Genomic DNA, 16,269 nt, shown 5'->3' with positions numbered 1-16,269 from the left:
CACAGTGATGTCACAGTACAGGGATAATATACACAGTGATGTCACAGTACAGGGATAATATACAGTGATGTTACAGTACAGGGATAATACACACAGTGATGTCACAGTACAGGGATAATATACACAGTGATGTTACAGTACAGGGATAATACACAGTGATGTCACGGTACAGGGATAATATACACAGTGATGTTACAGTACAGAGATAATACACAGTGATGTCACAGTACAGGGATAATATACAGTGATGTCACAGTACAAAGATAATACACACAGTGATGTCACAGTACAGGGATAATACACACAGTGATGTCACAGTACACAGATAATATACAGTGATGTCACGGTACAGGGATAATATACACAGTGATGTTACAGTATAGGGATAATACACAGTAAGTGCCCTTTTTTTTACTTGACCCCCTGCCTCCAAAATGTCTGTGCACGTCCCTGATAACCAGCATCGGCAGATAGCAGCCGGCACCCGCCAGGTATGGCTCAGGCCCAGCTCCCTAGTACTGGGTTCCTGTCACCTCTGTGCTGCCCCCCTTCTGACAACAGGTGACCGCCTGAGGTTATACCCATTGGATATAAAATACTGCAACACAACATAGCATTTAAAGCCTTTATAGAAGTTTTTATAAGGTTTTAGATAAATACAAAACGGAACAAAACTATTCTCTGGAATATACAATATATTTATAAACATTCATAGTCACAAAGGGGAGATTTATCAAAACCTGTGCAGAGCAAAAGTTGATCAGTCACCGATAGCAACCAATCAGATCGCTTCTTTCTTTATTCAGAGGCCTTGTTCAAAAATGAAAGAAGCGATCTGATTGGTTAAAATGGGCAACTGGTCAACTTTGCCTTTGCACAGGTTTTGATAAATCTCCCCCTATGGGGGAGATTTATCAAAACTTGTGCAAAGGCAAAGTTGACCAGTTGCCGTAGCAACCAATCGGGTCGTATCTTTCATAGTATGTAAAGATGAAGGCATATTCATGTCCGGATTGTACCCGCAGAACAATGTACAGAAGGTTTGGCACATTACTATTTGAAAAGAACACAACGTAGAGCACAAATACTTCACCAACTATATCTATATACCCAATTATTCTTAGCCAATTGAGGATTCTTGTATTAAAGTATTTCAGTCCCTGAGTAAGATGGAGTGGTAAAAAATAAAAATAAAAAAAAGAACATTTTGATCGAAAACAATGGAAATTTTGAGAACATAAACCATCAATTATGTACAACAGATGTATGCGAGATCTAAACCGACAAGACACTGGTTAGAACTCATCTCGCTATGTGAGGAACACGGCAATACACAGATGGATTCATGGACAATGCTACGCTTCTAGTTGTAGGAGAACCTCCCCTGGAGGGTCATCTTGTCAGACAAGACCATGGGAACATCGGCCAGGGTAGAGCAAGTATTGAGTCTTGAGTTCTTGCTGGACATGGTGCTGGTTCTCTTCTTATGGTGGTAGAAGTAATTTCGAAGGTGGAAACGGAATTTATCATGCAGAGAGGCATAAATGAAGGGGTTGTAGCAGGCAGAGCTCATGGCGATAAGGTGGCAGGTCACCTGGATTACATTGATATAGTCCTTATCCAAAATGGTGAAATCTTCATCGATGTCCCGGATGAGGTTGACCACCTGGAGAGGCAACCAACATATGGCAAAGGCCATGACTGATATAATAAGCATCCGGAAGGTCTTCTGCTTCTTTTTAGACCATTTTTCATGGTTAAGGGTCGCAGCCCCGGGGACATTCCTCTTCCTAAGATGGTAGGCAATGGCGCAATAGGAAACCGTAACAGCGGAAAGAGGGAGCATGTAAGACAAAAGCAGCATCGCGCACGAATAAAGAAGTCGTTGCCTTTCTTGGTGTCTCCAAAACTCCTCACAAATGATCATGTTATGGCCAACCTCCTTGAGATCCAGGTAATGGGTATGCATGGATGTAGGTAGAGAGACACCAATTGAGACCATCCAGATAAATGTCACTATGTAAATGCACGACTTACAGCCTATTCTTCGTCGGATGGGATAGACAACAACCACATACCGGTCTATTGCGATAGCCGTCAGCGATAACACAGACACGAAAACGGTGGAGGCTTGCATTAAAGGGACAAAGTGGCACATGAATTTTCCGAACAGCCACCCCTGGGTTTCGAAGGCGTAGGAGGCCGTCAGCGGGACGCAGAAGATGCACATGACCAGATCTGCTGCCGCCAGGTTCCCGATGAGGAAATTGGTAGTGTTGTGAAGCTTCTTGGTAAAGGCAATGAGTAGGATCAGGACACTGTTTCCTAAGCAAGCCACAGTCACCAGCAAGGCATACAAAGGAATGAACAGGGGCTTCATGTCGAAGAGGAAATCCAGGCCTGAGAACGTCTGCGACGCATTCTTCATGGACTCATTCGATAACTGGGTGGACATTATTTTCAAGCCTCTGTGGGTCTCGATGCATTTCTGAAAAGAAGGGAGAGAAGAGATTTAGCAACTAATGAATATATTCTGTAGACTGCCATTTTTCCAATAAAAAAATACAGTACATTATAAATTCTTATTTTTGGTAAACTCTATAATTTCAGGAAGTCTACTCACAATGTACTACAAAAATAGCATTAACAATGTCAACATGTTCATAATCAGTGCACTCGTTACCTACAGCCGCTTTACACAAAATCTTCAAAAAGAAAAACATTAAAATCACTTTGACCGCAATGGTAATCTCTTTAGGCTGACATTTCCCCAGCAGGTTGGTATTGTCCCCTATTAGGTAGATGTCCCCAGTAGGTAAATAATGCCCCCCATTAAGTAGAAGACCCTAGTAGGTACATAATTGTTCCCTAAGAGGTAGATGCCCCCAGTTGGTGTGTAATTTCCCCATTAGGTAGAAGCCCCCAGTAGGTCCATCATTTTCCTCATAAGGCAGAAGTCCCCAGTACATAATTCCCAACATTAAGTAGCAGCCCCCAGTAGATATAATATTCCCCCAATTAGGTAGAAACCCCCAGAAGGTAGATAATTCCCCCTAGTAAGAACATACCTCCCCCATTAGGAATAAGTCCCTCCCATTAGGTAGAAGCCCTCAGTAGGTAGATCATCCCCCCCCCCCCCCCCCCCCCATTAGTTAGAAATCCCCAGAAGATGACTTATCCCCTTTATTAGGTAGAAGTCTCCAGTAGAGGCGTCTGCTTGTAGTGGTGGATTTCCCGCTGTAGAAACCCGCCGCTACAAGTGAGAAAGTATTCTGAAATAAAAATAAAAGCTGCTACGAGTGGACACACAATGCTTTCTGGTGGCAGCCAGGAGCTCGCTCTGTGACTGCCGTTGGCGCATCCGCAGTGTGAAATATGGCACCAATTATTTTAAACATCACAAAAAAAATAGCCTCACACTGTTAAAACCACTTAAAATGAGGGGGCAAAACCTCCTAGCCACCCTCAGCCACAGAGGGGATCCCCAGTTACTTGGGAACTCCCTCCAAGGGACACCAGCCTGGTCTCAATAATACAATACACACCACCCCCATGCATGATATACCAATACAATCTAGTAGCAAAATAGCAGCTATAAAGTCATATGCTAGTACAATAAAATGCAGAGTCAAGAGAGAGAATAAAAAATACGTCCCGCTGTCATGTTTAAGAGCGGGTGTCCCCCCAAAAGGCCCCCACGCGTTCCATCACTCCAAGTGACTTCCTCAGGGGCGCAATGTACAGAGCCCTGCTTGTCCACATTCACTTCCTGTATTTGGTCTCCTTACAAAGACACACAAACAATAGCTGCAGGGACAAAAATATACAAATTTTTTAACCAATGAATATTACAAATATACATACAATGTTTTCTAAATTGTATAAAAAGTTTTTTGTAATGACAGTTACACATTAAAAGATATACAGTGTCGACGGCACGTGCGCGCGGCTCACTGAGGAAGACGCATCTGCTGTGAAATCCGCACTGCCCGTGTCTTTCTAGCCCTCTACAGCGCCGATAACGGCTCCACAAGAGGTACGAAACTACTGGATTGCTTTTTAGCATGCGCCGGTCCCATAAACGTGGCTTCAAACCGGGCATCCCAAGGTCTTTCGCAGTCTATTCCGGAGTTGTTAAGGACGGGGACCAGGTCCAAGATGGCGGCGGCCCGCTCAGCCTCGCCTGCAGGCCTTTCTGATGGAAACACTTCTCTTCTTATTCCCCACTTGGCCGCTTTTCTCAACTCTCTTTTTTCTGCTCCTTCTCTGTCTCCTGACTTTCTTGATGCTCTCATTACAGTTCTGCCTAAGCCTCACAAAGAAATCCTTCTTTGGGTGCTTTCACACTATGATTGTAGTGTACGGTTGCTGGATCCAGTTGGAAGGGGCGAAAACCGGCCGCCCCCGTATCCCAGCCGTATCCAGCCTGAACCCCATTCATTTCAATGAGCCGACCGGAGTCAAACGCTGACTCCGGTTGTCTCATTTTTGCCCCGTATACAGTTTTCTGACCGGACCAAAACCTTTGGCCCCTATAGAAAAGGCCTTGGATCGTGTGACGTGGCCATATCTGTTTGCAGTCCTGTCTAAGTTTGGGATTTCTGGCCTGTTTGTACATGTCTTGCACCTGTTGTACTCACACCTGACTGCTTACTTGAAACTACCAGCGGCTGGTCCGAAACCTATTTCTGTCCGGCGAGGAACACGGCAGGGTTGCCCCCGGTCACCTGCCCTGTTTGCCTTGGTGATGGAACCTTTAGCTGCATTGATTCGCCAGCACCCTGATATTGGGGGTGTCTCGGTGGGCTCCTCCCTGTATAAGACTAGTCTTTTTGCCTACGATCTGTTATTGACCTTGACCAACCCACTGGTATCCCTTCCTAATCTATTCCAGCTGTTGACTACTTTCAGTGAGCATTCGGGTCTCCGAGTTAATATTACTAAATCTGAGGTCTTATTTTGTAATGTTCCCACATCTACACAACATCTTATTTAATTTAATTTTGGATTTAAGGATTCTAGCAGAGGCCTGCCGTGTTTGGGTATAAAACTCATCCAGTCTCTGCCTCTTTTATATCAGGCTAATTATCCCCCCCTGTTCAAGGCAATCAGATCTGATCTCCGTAAATGGGATCTGCCATATATTTCTTGGCTGGGCAGAGTGAATGTGATCAAAATGGTTATTTTACCACACTTGTTATATTTATTCCGCACATTGCCCATCCCTGTTCCTTTGGGTGCCCTACGCCTCCTTCAGAGTGATGTCTTTGCAATCATTTGGAGGAGGATCCGCCCGAGGATCAATAGAACTCTCATGCATTACCATAGACGGGTGGGTGGGTTGTCTGTTCCACAATTCAAGCGCTACTATTACACTGCTAGATTAGCCCAGTCAGCCCTGGTTCAGGTTCCAGCAGATGCACCTCGTTGGGTACGTCTTGAATCTCAGCTTCTCTCTCCTTATTCTTACTCAGCTTTACTTTGTTCTTCTTGCGCTATCTCTTCTCTACTCCCTTCCTCTGCCTGGATTGCCCTTCATGCGCTTTCTTTGTGGCGTGCAGTACGCTTTAAACTGTCTCTCCAATCGCCTGTCTTCCCTCTTCTTCCTTTCCTAGCTAATCCTTTATTTCAGCCTGGTCTTCAACCCTTTGCATTTAAATTGTGGATAGAGGCCAATCTGACTTGCCTGTCGAAGTTCTTAATCCGAAAGTGGCTTATGTCTCTGGATGACCTCATTGGAAGGTATTCTGTTCCTCCACGGGAACGTTATAGGGCCCTCCAGATTTTATCCTTTTTTGCCTCGCTCAGGCCTCGGTCTTATAAGGTTAACCCGACCCCCTCTGAAGCATATTCACTCTATACCCCAGGTCTACTTGGTGTCATTTCCTCCCTTTATGCAACGATTAACTCCCCTAAACCTTGTGATCGGAAACTTAGATTTATGACTGATTGGGAAGCTGATCTTCATTCTGAACTTTTCCTCCCTCAATGGCATGCCTGTTGTGATTCCGTTAGCAGGGGTAGTTGTTAAGTTTAATTGGCAGAAACTTCAATTAAAGTCATACATAGGACGTCTATGGTTCCAACGAGGTTACATACTATTTATCCTTCAGTGTCTCCCAACTGTTTTAGGGCCTGTGGCGCAAGGGGTACCATGTACCACACGTGGTGGAGCTGCCCTGTGGTGGCCTCATTTTGGCGACAAGTCATGACGGTGCTGACCGATCTTTTACCATGTTTCGTACCTTTTACCCCCATGTTTTGTCTTTTGAGCCATAAACCAAGTAGAATGCAGTTCCGGGTGCTTCGCCTAGCTCGGCAGGTACTCCTGGCTGCTCGAATCTATATTGCTTCCCAATGGAAACAACCTACCCTGGGGTCCTTCCCCGGTTATAGCTAGGATCAATACTATTATGCTTAATGAGAAGCTCTCGGCTATTAGGGAGGATACTGTTGAGCGATTTAACATAGTCTGGGAACCGTGGATTTCCTTTAATTATTGCCCTCCTATTTCTCATAGTTTCTCCCTTTATTAAGGAATGGGATGGTGTCGCCATTTTATTTAATTCCTTCCTTAGTAGGATTTATTTCATTTTTGATGTCGCGGTCTTGTCTTGTTTTTTTTTTATTTGTACTCGTTTTCTTTTATGCCTTATACTGCCATGCTCCATAGCATTACGTGTTAAATTTTATGACTGACTATGGTTCTTTATTGTATATGTATACTCCCCATGGGGATTTATTCTTGTTCATTTACTGTTCCTTTACACTATTGTTCTGCTATATATTTGTTTTAATAAAGTGTCTTGGTTTGATTGTTGAAATATATACAGTGTCAGTGTAGTATTCAGCAGAAAAATACATACATATTAAGTACTAGGGAAGAATTGAATCACATCCTAATAGACTCTTCCATAACAATTTTTTTCCATATCCGTATGGAGCTGAATCAATTAGGTCTATTTTGAAGTAATTATATGATTCATTGGAAATTCTAATTGCTTGGCTCGAACGCCTTTCACTTTTATGGGCCTGAAATGTTAACAATTACGCTTGTAATTTAGTGGGATTTATTTTTACACTGATCAGTACATGTGACTCCCTAAAGACAACATCCGGAAACACCGCGCAGAATTTCATGTGCCTATAAGTGAGTTGGTTAAGATCTCTTACATAGGGGATGTGGCTTTGTAAGAAAGTCAAGTGGCTTCATCAGTTTATGTTTATTGCCGCAGTGTTGTGTTGCCTGTTCCCGTTTTTTTGCCGGCACAATTTATTTTAATGGGGTTTGTGCTTGACATATGAAAAAAAAAAATCCATCAACTAGAAAACCAGACAAAATAATAGTAAATCAATAACCCGTTTAGGCAGCTTAATGAACCAAACATATACTAGATTAGTGGCCTCAAAACTGCACATTTTGGAGACCACTGCACTAGATCATTATAGAAGCCTATGGAGTCCTTATTTCCGCTCAGTAGAGAGGCTAGAATTCCACCAAATCATTCATGGCAATCCTTTACCAGTATTTAGGTCAGCCAGTGGCTCTCCCAGTATGCTGGGAGTACTAGTTACAACAGCTGGAGGTCCACCGTTTGGAGACTACTGTAATAGATCATTATAGAAGCCTATGGTGTCCTCATTTCAGCTCAGTTGAGAGGCTAGAATGCCACCATATCATTCATGGCCACCACTTACCAGTATTTAGGTCAATATTGTGCATCAGTATTTGTAAGCTGAAACAAGGCGCCGGTCTATTATACAGAAGACCTGCAAATCCTTCTATTTGAGAGGACTTTTTCCTCTGCAGGTTCTACCCCTAACAAATATTTATTCTTGGCATCGCATCCATTATACAATTTTCGTATCACGCTTTGTGCCATTTAAAAATAATAAAAAATAAATAAATAATGGACACTTGTTTTTCCTTTTTAAAAATGTAAATTTAGCCTTGATAACACAAAAATATTTAAAAAGATAATGCAATAAAAAATACTAACATAAGAAAATACTATATGACAAGAAAATTCAAAAACTTATTTGCGTAACCGAACAAAGGAAAAGCTTTATAGCTCTGAAACCCACATGTACTTGATATAAATAAATAAAATAATAATATAAATAAAATAATATAAATAAATAAAATATTATAAATAAATAAATAAAAGAATAATATAAATAAAATAATATAAATAAATAAATAAAATATTATAAATAAATAAATAATATAAATAAATAAAATAATTTAAATAAATAAAACAATAATATAAATAAATAAATACATTTGTCTGATAATAAATGGAGGAACCTGGCCTGATCTAGAATTGGATAAAATAATTCCTGATGATAAATAAACATAAGTGAATCCAGAAAGAAGCCAATTCTTCTGAAATGTATCTGCTGCTTTAGTGCTACAATTTATTCCTGTGCAGCCACTGATATAGAGTCCCCAATGGGGTTTACTCCTGGTAAGTGACCCCTAGAGACCTAAAATGCAGTGACACCTGATCTACAATTCCAATTAAATATAAAGGTCGGTCAAAGGTGATCACCTGCCAATAAAGGGACTGGATCTGAAGTATGAATAATAAACCTTATTATTGTGAAGCTTCCCATGCAGAGAGCAGACTATATCAGAAAGGTCTTCATACTGTCCCAGCTAGGTTCAGCTTCGGATCCTGATTTAAAAGTGCCCCAATAGCCATGTGATTGTCCTGCCAAAATATGTACAAAAGCAGGGACTCCTGTCAAAGACAAGCGTCTCTGCCCCTGTACAGTACACTGGTTGCACACAACATCACTACTAACCTCCAGGCCGCTCAGTTAAAGTATCTACAGTAAATACTACAGTAGGACAATACTGACCTATAAAGCATGTTTTGGGTTGTACTTTATTATTACAAATCTACACTGGAGGGACCATAAGACCCATGGAAAGTACTACTTGGAGGCAGGGATGGCTTTGCCTATATTCAAAATTGGCAGCCGCCTAGACCGCACTCTTGATGGGGGCACCGCTCTGCCCACAGCAATAGTTTGCCAGCATCAGAAGCACCCGCCCATCCAGCAAAACCCAGCCAAAACCCCTGATTGATTACATGAGGAGGAAGTTTGTTACAGTGTTTCACCCTAATAGTAAGAAGATTACACAAGTAGGGGGTTGTTACAGTGTATCACCCCAGTAGTAAGGTGGGGGTTGTCAAAGGGCGGAGCCAATGGGCGGGGTAAAGGGGCGGCAAAATGAGCTTTTGCCTAGGGTGGCAAAAATCCTTTCACCAGGTCTGGCTGCAGGACTGGTTAGTGTCCCAGTAGGTATGGGGACACCTAGTGGTGAGATTTTCAGGGGCCATTTTCCTTATAAAATATTCAAATTTTTTTAAACAACTATATTACAAAAGGTCTTTCATTTTTATCAGTAACAACATATAAAACGTTTTTTCATCTGACAGTGCCCATGTAAGCCTGAGTCTGAGTTTTCTAAGGGGCAGCATTTTTTATAAACCTGAATCATTTTGATTTTGTTCCATCCTATTGGCAATAATCCTGCCCAGATTTAAAGGGGTACTCCGGTGCTTACACATCTTATCCCCTATCCAAAGGATAGGGGATAAGATGCCTGATCGCGGGAGTCCCGCAGCTGGGGACGCCCGTGATCATGCACGCGGCACCCCGTATGTAATCAGTCCCCGAAGCGTGTTCGCTCCGGGACTGATTACGGTTGACCGCAGGGCCGGCGGCGTGTGACGTCACGGCTACGCCCCCATGTGATGTCACGCTCCGCCCCTCAATGCAAGCCTACGGGAGGGGGCGTGATAGCTGGCAGATCACGGGGGTCCATCCACTGTGGACCCCCGCAGTCTCCCTGATGCATCAGGGGTTCGTTTAGAACATCAGGTTCAGCGGGGTGGAGGCTCGTGACATCACAGCCATGCCCCCTCAATGCAAGTCTATGGGAGGGGGCATGATGGCCCCAGCGGTGGGATCCCCCGCGATCAGACATCTTATCCCCTTTCCTTTGGGTAGGGGAGTACCCCTTTAACTGTGCTGATTGAAGATGGGTACATTGACCCATCACAAATTAAATACAGTTAAATAAAAATTCCAAAATTGGACAAATCTGAAAAACTAAGGTTTGTTTTGAACCAATCTCTTAAATGGTGGCCACTACTACTTGTCCTACTTCTACATGTCCTATCTCATTCTTTGCCCATCATGTTCCATACTGCAGTGGTCCCTAGCACCACCAGCAACTTCCTCTATTTGCCTAACCTTATGGCTTGTCCTTCTTCAGGAGTGTATGTATACAGCTTGGAGGGCTTCTTACGAAGGATACTACGACAGAGGGCTACACCGATTTTTCTGACAATCATCCATAACATTATGTGAAGTCAATAACATTGATCACCTCATGACAATGGCATTTGTCAAGGGTGAGATATATGAGGTGGCAAGTGAACAGTCACGTGATGTTGAAAGAAGGAAAAATGTGCAAGTGAAAGGGTCTGAGCTACTTTAACAAGGGTTCAATTGTGACAACTGGGTCAGAGCATCTTCAAAACGGCCAGTCTTGTGGGGTGTTCGCTGTATGTAGTGATCGAAGAAGGGACAATCGGTAAACCCAGTGGAGTCTATGTCTGGATGGCCCAGAGATGCTTTGACACCCAGATGTTGCAAAACTACAACTCCCGGTGGTCCTAGAAAGGACAACCAGTGATTGGGGATAAGGTCATGGTTAGAGCACATTGAAGTGTGTGGGAAACAAAGGCTAGCCCAACTGATCCAATCCTACATCCCAAAAACTACTTATAACACAAAGAGCTGAAGAAGTTAGTGTTAGATACCTTCCGAGGTCTTGTGGAGTCCAGATGTTTCAGAACTGTGTTGACACAATGTTAGACCTATTAGGTTTTGATATTATGGCTTACTTTATGGGTTAATGTTATAGACCAGTGGTCTCCAAACTGTGGACCTTTAAAAACTACAACTCCCAGTGCTCCAAGAAAGGACAACCGGTGACCGGGGACAGGGTCATGGACGCCAAGGCTCAAGACTAGCCCAACTGGTCCAATCCCACATCCCAAAAACTACTTATAACACAAGGTGCTGAAAAAGTTAAAGGGGTACTCCACCCCTAGACATCTTGTCCAAAGGATAGGGGATATGATGTCTGATTGTGGGGGACCTGCCGCTGAGGACCCCAGCGATCTCCCTGCTGCACCCGGTGTTCGTTTAGAGCTTCGGGTGCAGCGCTGGGGCTCGTGATGTCACAGACACGCCCCACTTGTGACATCATGGCCACACCCCCTCAATGCAAGTTAATGGGAGGGGGCGTGATGGCCTTCACACCCCCTCCCATAGACTTGCATTGAGGTGGTGTGGCCGTGATGTCACGGGCAGGGTGTGACCGTGACGTCAAGAGCCTCCGCCCCACATTGCCAGTCATCTGGCACAGAGTGAAGTTTGCTCCGTGCACTGGACATCTGGGGTGCCATAGCCGAGATCGCGGGGATCCCCAGCAGCGGGATCCCCTACGATCAGACATCATATCCCCTGTCCTTTGGATAGGGAATGAGATGTCTAGGGGTGGAGTACTCCTTTAATGTTGCACACCTTCGGAGGTCTTGTAGAGTCCATGTCCGGATGGGTCAGAGCTGTGTTGATTTTGTAACATCAAGAGGTCCACAGTTTGGAGACCATTGGTCTTTATGGTACTTGCAGTACGTTCCTAGTGAATTCTGCGTCTTGGAGGGATTACTGCCTTGCTTCAGATGTTTCTACACTACTTAGAATACAGATAGACTGTGAGTGAATAAGAAGCGTTATGGAGGCTTACGCCACGTTCAGACAGATCTTCAGAGACGGCTCGAATAGTCCCTGGATTAGATAGACCTCTTCAGAACGCATGAAGACCTATCAATCCTGGATTACCTGCTAAAGGGCACAGTCATTTATTTTCCGTAAAGGAAAAGGTCAATGAGTCGTTTACATGACCCGACAATTAATGCGCTAAACTAACACGTACTAACATGGGCGCTCCAGAGCGCGGACTACGAGATTATCCATTGTATCCATCATCCCATCAGGACGCCTGACAAACAATTCACACAATGACCTTTCCACGTGGTGCGATTCCCGTTTCAGTAGAATTTCAATCATTGTTCACACAGCGCTGACTCCTTGTTCCATCTCATGGCTGGACGTGTCTCCTAATTCATTTATGGTCAATGGTGGGTGGTGGGAGCCGTGTATGGGCGATGGAGAATAAGTCAATACAGATCTTTCCTGTGGCATCGTATCTGTCACATGTCACTGGATGAAGATGAAGCTATCGGCCGTACACCCTGAATGTGATTAAACCCTGTGTGACTGCAGGACCATAGATATCTACAGGGGGAAGACGGGAGGACAAGAGCCGGGTGTACAGGAGATAAAGATATACTGTATGAGAGGTGTAAGGATAGATGGGGCTAATATACTAGATAGATAGATAAATATGAGATAGATAGATATGAGATAGATATGAGATAGATAGATAGATAAATATGAGATAGATAGATAGATAGATAGATAGATAGATAGATAAATATGAGATAGATAGATATGAGATAGATATGAGATAGATATGAGATAGATAAATAGATGAATATGAGATAGATAGATAGATAGATAAATATGAGATAGATAGATATGAGATAGATATGAGATAGATATGAGATAGATAAATAGATGAATATGAGATAGATAGATAGATAGATAGATAAATATGAGATAGATAGATAGATATGAGATAGATAGATATGAGATAGATAGATAAATATGAGATAGATATGAGATAGATAGATAAATATGAGATAGATAGATAGATAGATAGATAGATAAATATGAGATAGATAGATAGATAGATATGAGATAGATAGATAGATATGAGATAGATAGATATGAGATAGATAGATATGAGATAGATAGATATGAGATAGATAGATAGATATGAGATAGATAGATATGAGATAGATAGATAGATATGAGATAGATAGATAGATGTGAGATAGATATGAGAGAGATATGAGATAGATAGATAGATAGATAGATATGAGATAGATATGAGATAGATAGATAAATATGAGATAGATAGATAGATAAATATGAGATAGATAGATAGATAGATATGAGATAGATAGATATGAGATAGATAGATAGATAGATATGAGATAGATAGATAGATAGATAGATAGATATGAGATAGATAGATATGAGATAGATAGATATGAGATAGATAGATAGATTTGAGATAGATAGATAGATATGAGATAGATAGATATGAGATAGATAGATAGATAGATAGATAGATAGATAGATAGATAGATAGATATGAGATAGATAGATAGATAGATATGAGATAGATATGAGTTAGATAGATAGATATGAGATAGATAGATATGAGATAGATAGATAGATATGAGATAGATATGAGATAGATAGAAATGAGATAGATAGATAGATAGATATGAGATAGATAGATAGATATGAGATAGATAGATAGATAGATAGATAGATAGATATGAGATAGATATGAGATAGATATGAGATAGATAGATAGATATGAGATAGATAGATATGAGATAGATAGATATGAGATAGATAGATAGATAGGTATGAGATAGATAGATAGATATGAGATAGATAGATATGAGATAGATAGATAGATATGAGATAGATAGATATGAGATAGATAGATAGATAGGTATGAGATAGATAGATAGATAGATATGAGATAGATAGATATGAGATAGATAGATAGATAGATAGATATGAGATAGATAGATAGATAGATAGATAGATATGAGATAGATAAGGTCTAGATGTATAGACAGAGATACATAAATGAACATATGAAGAAACCTGTCACTATACATAGAACATCTTGAATACAATGTGAAATGATCTATAATAAGATATAAATATAGTTGAGAGCAGTCAGGACCCCCACACTCCCCCCATCACACATCAGATAACCCCGCAGTCAGACCTGGTGCTCTATACTCACATGGTTGTTACAATCCAGGAGCCGATCACATCAATTCCAAGATCCAGTAGTGAGTCCACCAGATGAGATGTCAGGGGGCTCTACCTCTGGAGATGGCTCAGCACACACACCTGGGGGGCTCTCCCTCTTCATTCGGGTCAGCACACACACATGGGGGGCTCTACCTCTGGAGGCAGCTCAGCACACACACCTGGGGGGCTCTACCTCTGCAGGCAGCTCAGCACACACACCTGGGGGGCTCTACCTCTGCAGGCAGCTCAGCACACACGCCTGGGGGGCTCTATCACTGGAGGCAGCTCAGCACACACACCTGGGGGGCTCTACCTCTGCAGGCAGCTCAGCACACACACCTGGGGGGCTCTACCTCTGCAGGCAGCTCAGCACACACGCCTGGGGGGCTCTATCACTGGAGGCAGCTCAGCACACACACCTGGGGGGCTCTACCTCTGGAGGCAGCTCAGCACTCACACACATGGGGGCTCTACCTCTGGAGATAGCTCAGTACACACTCACCTGGGGGGCTCTACCTCTGGAGATAGCTCAGTACACACTCACCTGGGGGGGCTCTACCTCTGGAGGCAGCTCAGCACACACTCACCTGGGAGGCTCTACCTCTGGAGGCAGCACAGCACACACACCTGGGGGGCTCTACCTCTTCATTCGGGTCAGCACACACCTGGGGGGCTCTACCTCTGGAGATGGCACAGCACACACACCTGGGGGGCTCTACCTCTGGAGATGGCTCAGCACACACACCTGGGGGGCTCTACTTCTGGAGGCAGCTCAGCACACACACCTGGGGGGCTCTACCTCTGGAGGCAGCTCAGCACACACACCTGGGGGGGCTCTACCTCTGGAGGCAGCTCAGCACACACACCTGGGGGGGCTCTACCTCTGGAGGCCGCTCAGCACACACTCACCTGGGGGGCTCTACCTCTTCATTCGGGTCAGCACACACCTGGGGGGCTCTACCTCCGGAGGCAGCTCAGCACACACCTGGGGGGCTCTACCTCTGGAGATGGCTCAGCACACACACCTGGGGGGCTCTACCTCTGGAGGCAGCTCAGCACACACACCTGGGGGGGCTCTACCTCTGGAGGCAGCTCAGCACACACACCTGGGGGGCTCTACCTCTGGAGGCAGCTCAGCACACACCTGGGGGGCTCTACCTCTGGAGGCAGCTCAGCACACACACCTGGGGGGGCTCTACCTCTGCAGGCAGCTCAGCACACACCTGGGGGGCTCTACCTCTGGAGGCAGCTCAGCACACACCTGGGGGGCTCTACCTCTGGAGGCAGCTCAGCACACACCTGGGGGGCTCTACCTCTGGAGGCAGCTCAGCACACACCTGGGGGGCTCTGTTTGCAGATCCTTCTTCCCTGTGCTGTGAGAGTTGTCAGTCTGTGGTATATAGTGATGAGGAATAGTCCAGCCCTGTGCCGGTGACAGAAGACCCTGTGCTCAGCCCCCTCAGCACACACTATATACCACAGACTCACTGCTGCCTCATCCATCCTCCTGCCCCTCAGTGATGGGAAGGATCTGGACAGGGAGGAGGGAATCACTTCTTGGTCTATAAAACACATAAAACCAAGATGGGACTTGTAGTTCTAGTTACTGATGATATATGATTCACATCAGAGACAACAAATCTGCAAAAAAAAAAAAATCTGTATCTGAATACAAGGGTTAATTCTGGTTTTCACATTAGAATCCACTAACATGATATTTTATAGCTTCAGACAATATCCAAGAGCCCCTGGATGATGGCCCATCATTATGTCCAAGAGCCCCTGGATGATGGCCCATCACAATGTCCCAGAGCTCCTGGATGATGATCCATCACAATGTCCAAGAGCCCCTGGATGATGGCCCATCACAATGTCCCAGAGCTCCTGATGATGGTCCATCACAATGTCCCAGAACTCCTGGATGATGGTCCATCACAATGTCCCAGAGCTCCTGATGATGGTCCATCACAATGTCCCAGAACTCCTGGATGATGGTCCATCACAATGTCCCAGAGCTCCTGGATGATGGCCCATCACAATGTCCCAGAGCCCCTGGATGATGATCCATCCCAATGTCCCAGAGCTCCTGGATGATGGTCCATCACAATATCCCAGAGCTCCTGGATGATGATCCATCACAATATCCCAGAGCTCCTGGATGATGATCCATTGCAATGTCCCTGAGCTCCTGATGATGGTCCATCACAATGTCCC

General features: G+C 44.0%; 2 protein-coding genes across 4 annotated transcripts in view; one reads left to right on the top strand and one right to left on the bottom strand.

The window, feature by feature from the left end:
* LOC130295768 (protein-L-isoaspartate(D-aspartate) O-methyltransferase-like) overlaps positions 1 to 16,269 on the top strand; it is a 134,896-nt gene that overhangs the window by 39,323 nt on the left and 79,304 nt on the right. The gene's annotated exons all lie outside the window — the stretch shown is intronic.
* Positions 559 to 16,269, bottom strand: part of LOC130295766 (prolactin-releasing peptide receptor-like) — a 35,745-nt gene continuing 20,034 nt past the window's right edge. Inside the window, exons 1-2 of one of the 3 annotated variants that reach the window (XM_056546850.1) lie at positions 15,393 to 15,476; positions 560 to 2,488 (exon numbers count right to left, since the gene is read on the bottom strand). In XM_056546850.1, the coding sequence (XP_056402825.1) occupies positions 1,364 to 2,455 (1,092 nt within the window). In that variant the 5' untranslated portion in view covers positions 2,456 to 2,488; positions 15,393 to 15,476 and the 3' untranslated portion in view covers positions 560 to 1,363. Of the gene's footprint in view, positions 2,489 to 14,044; positions 15,029 to 15,392; positions 15,477 to 16,269 lie in introns of those variants that run through there. The other 2 variants (XM_056546849.1, XM_056546848.1) reach the window with 2 other exon arrangements.

Source organism: Hyla sarda, chromosome 11 (genome assembly GCF_029499605.1).
Source record: "Hyla sarda isolate aHylSar1 chromosome 11, aHylSar1.hap1, whole genome shotgun sequence".
In the NCBI taxonomy this organism is placed as follows: domain Eukaryota; kingdom Metazoa; phylum Chordata; class Amphibia; order Anura; family Hylidae; genus Hyla; species Hyla sarda.
This window is presented reverse-complemented; position numbering and strand designations above follow the sequence as displayed.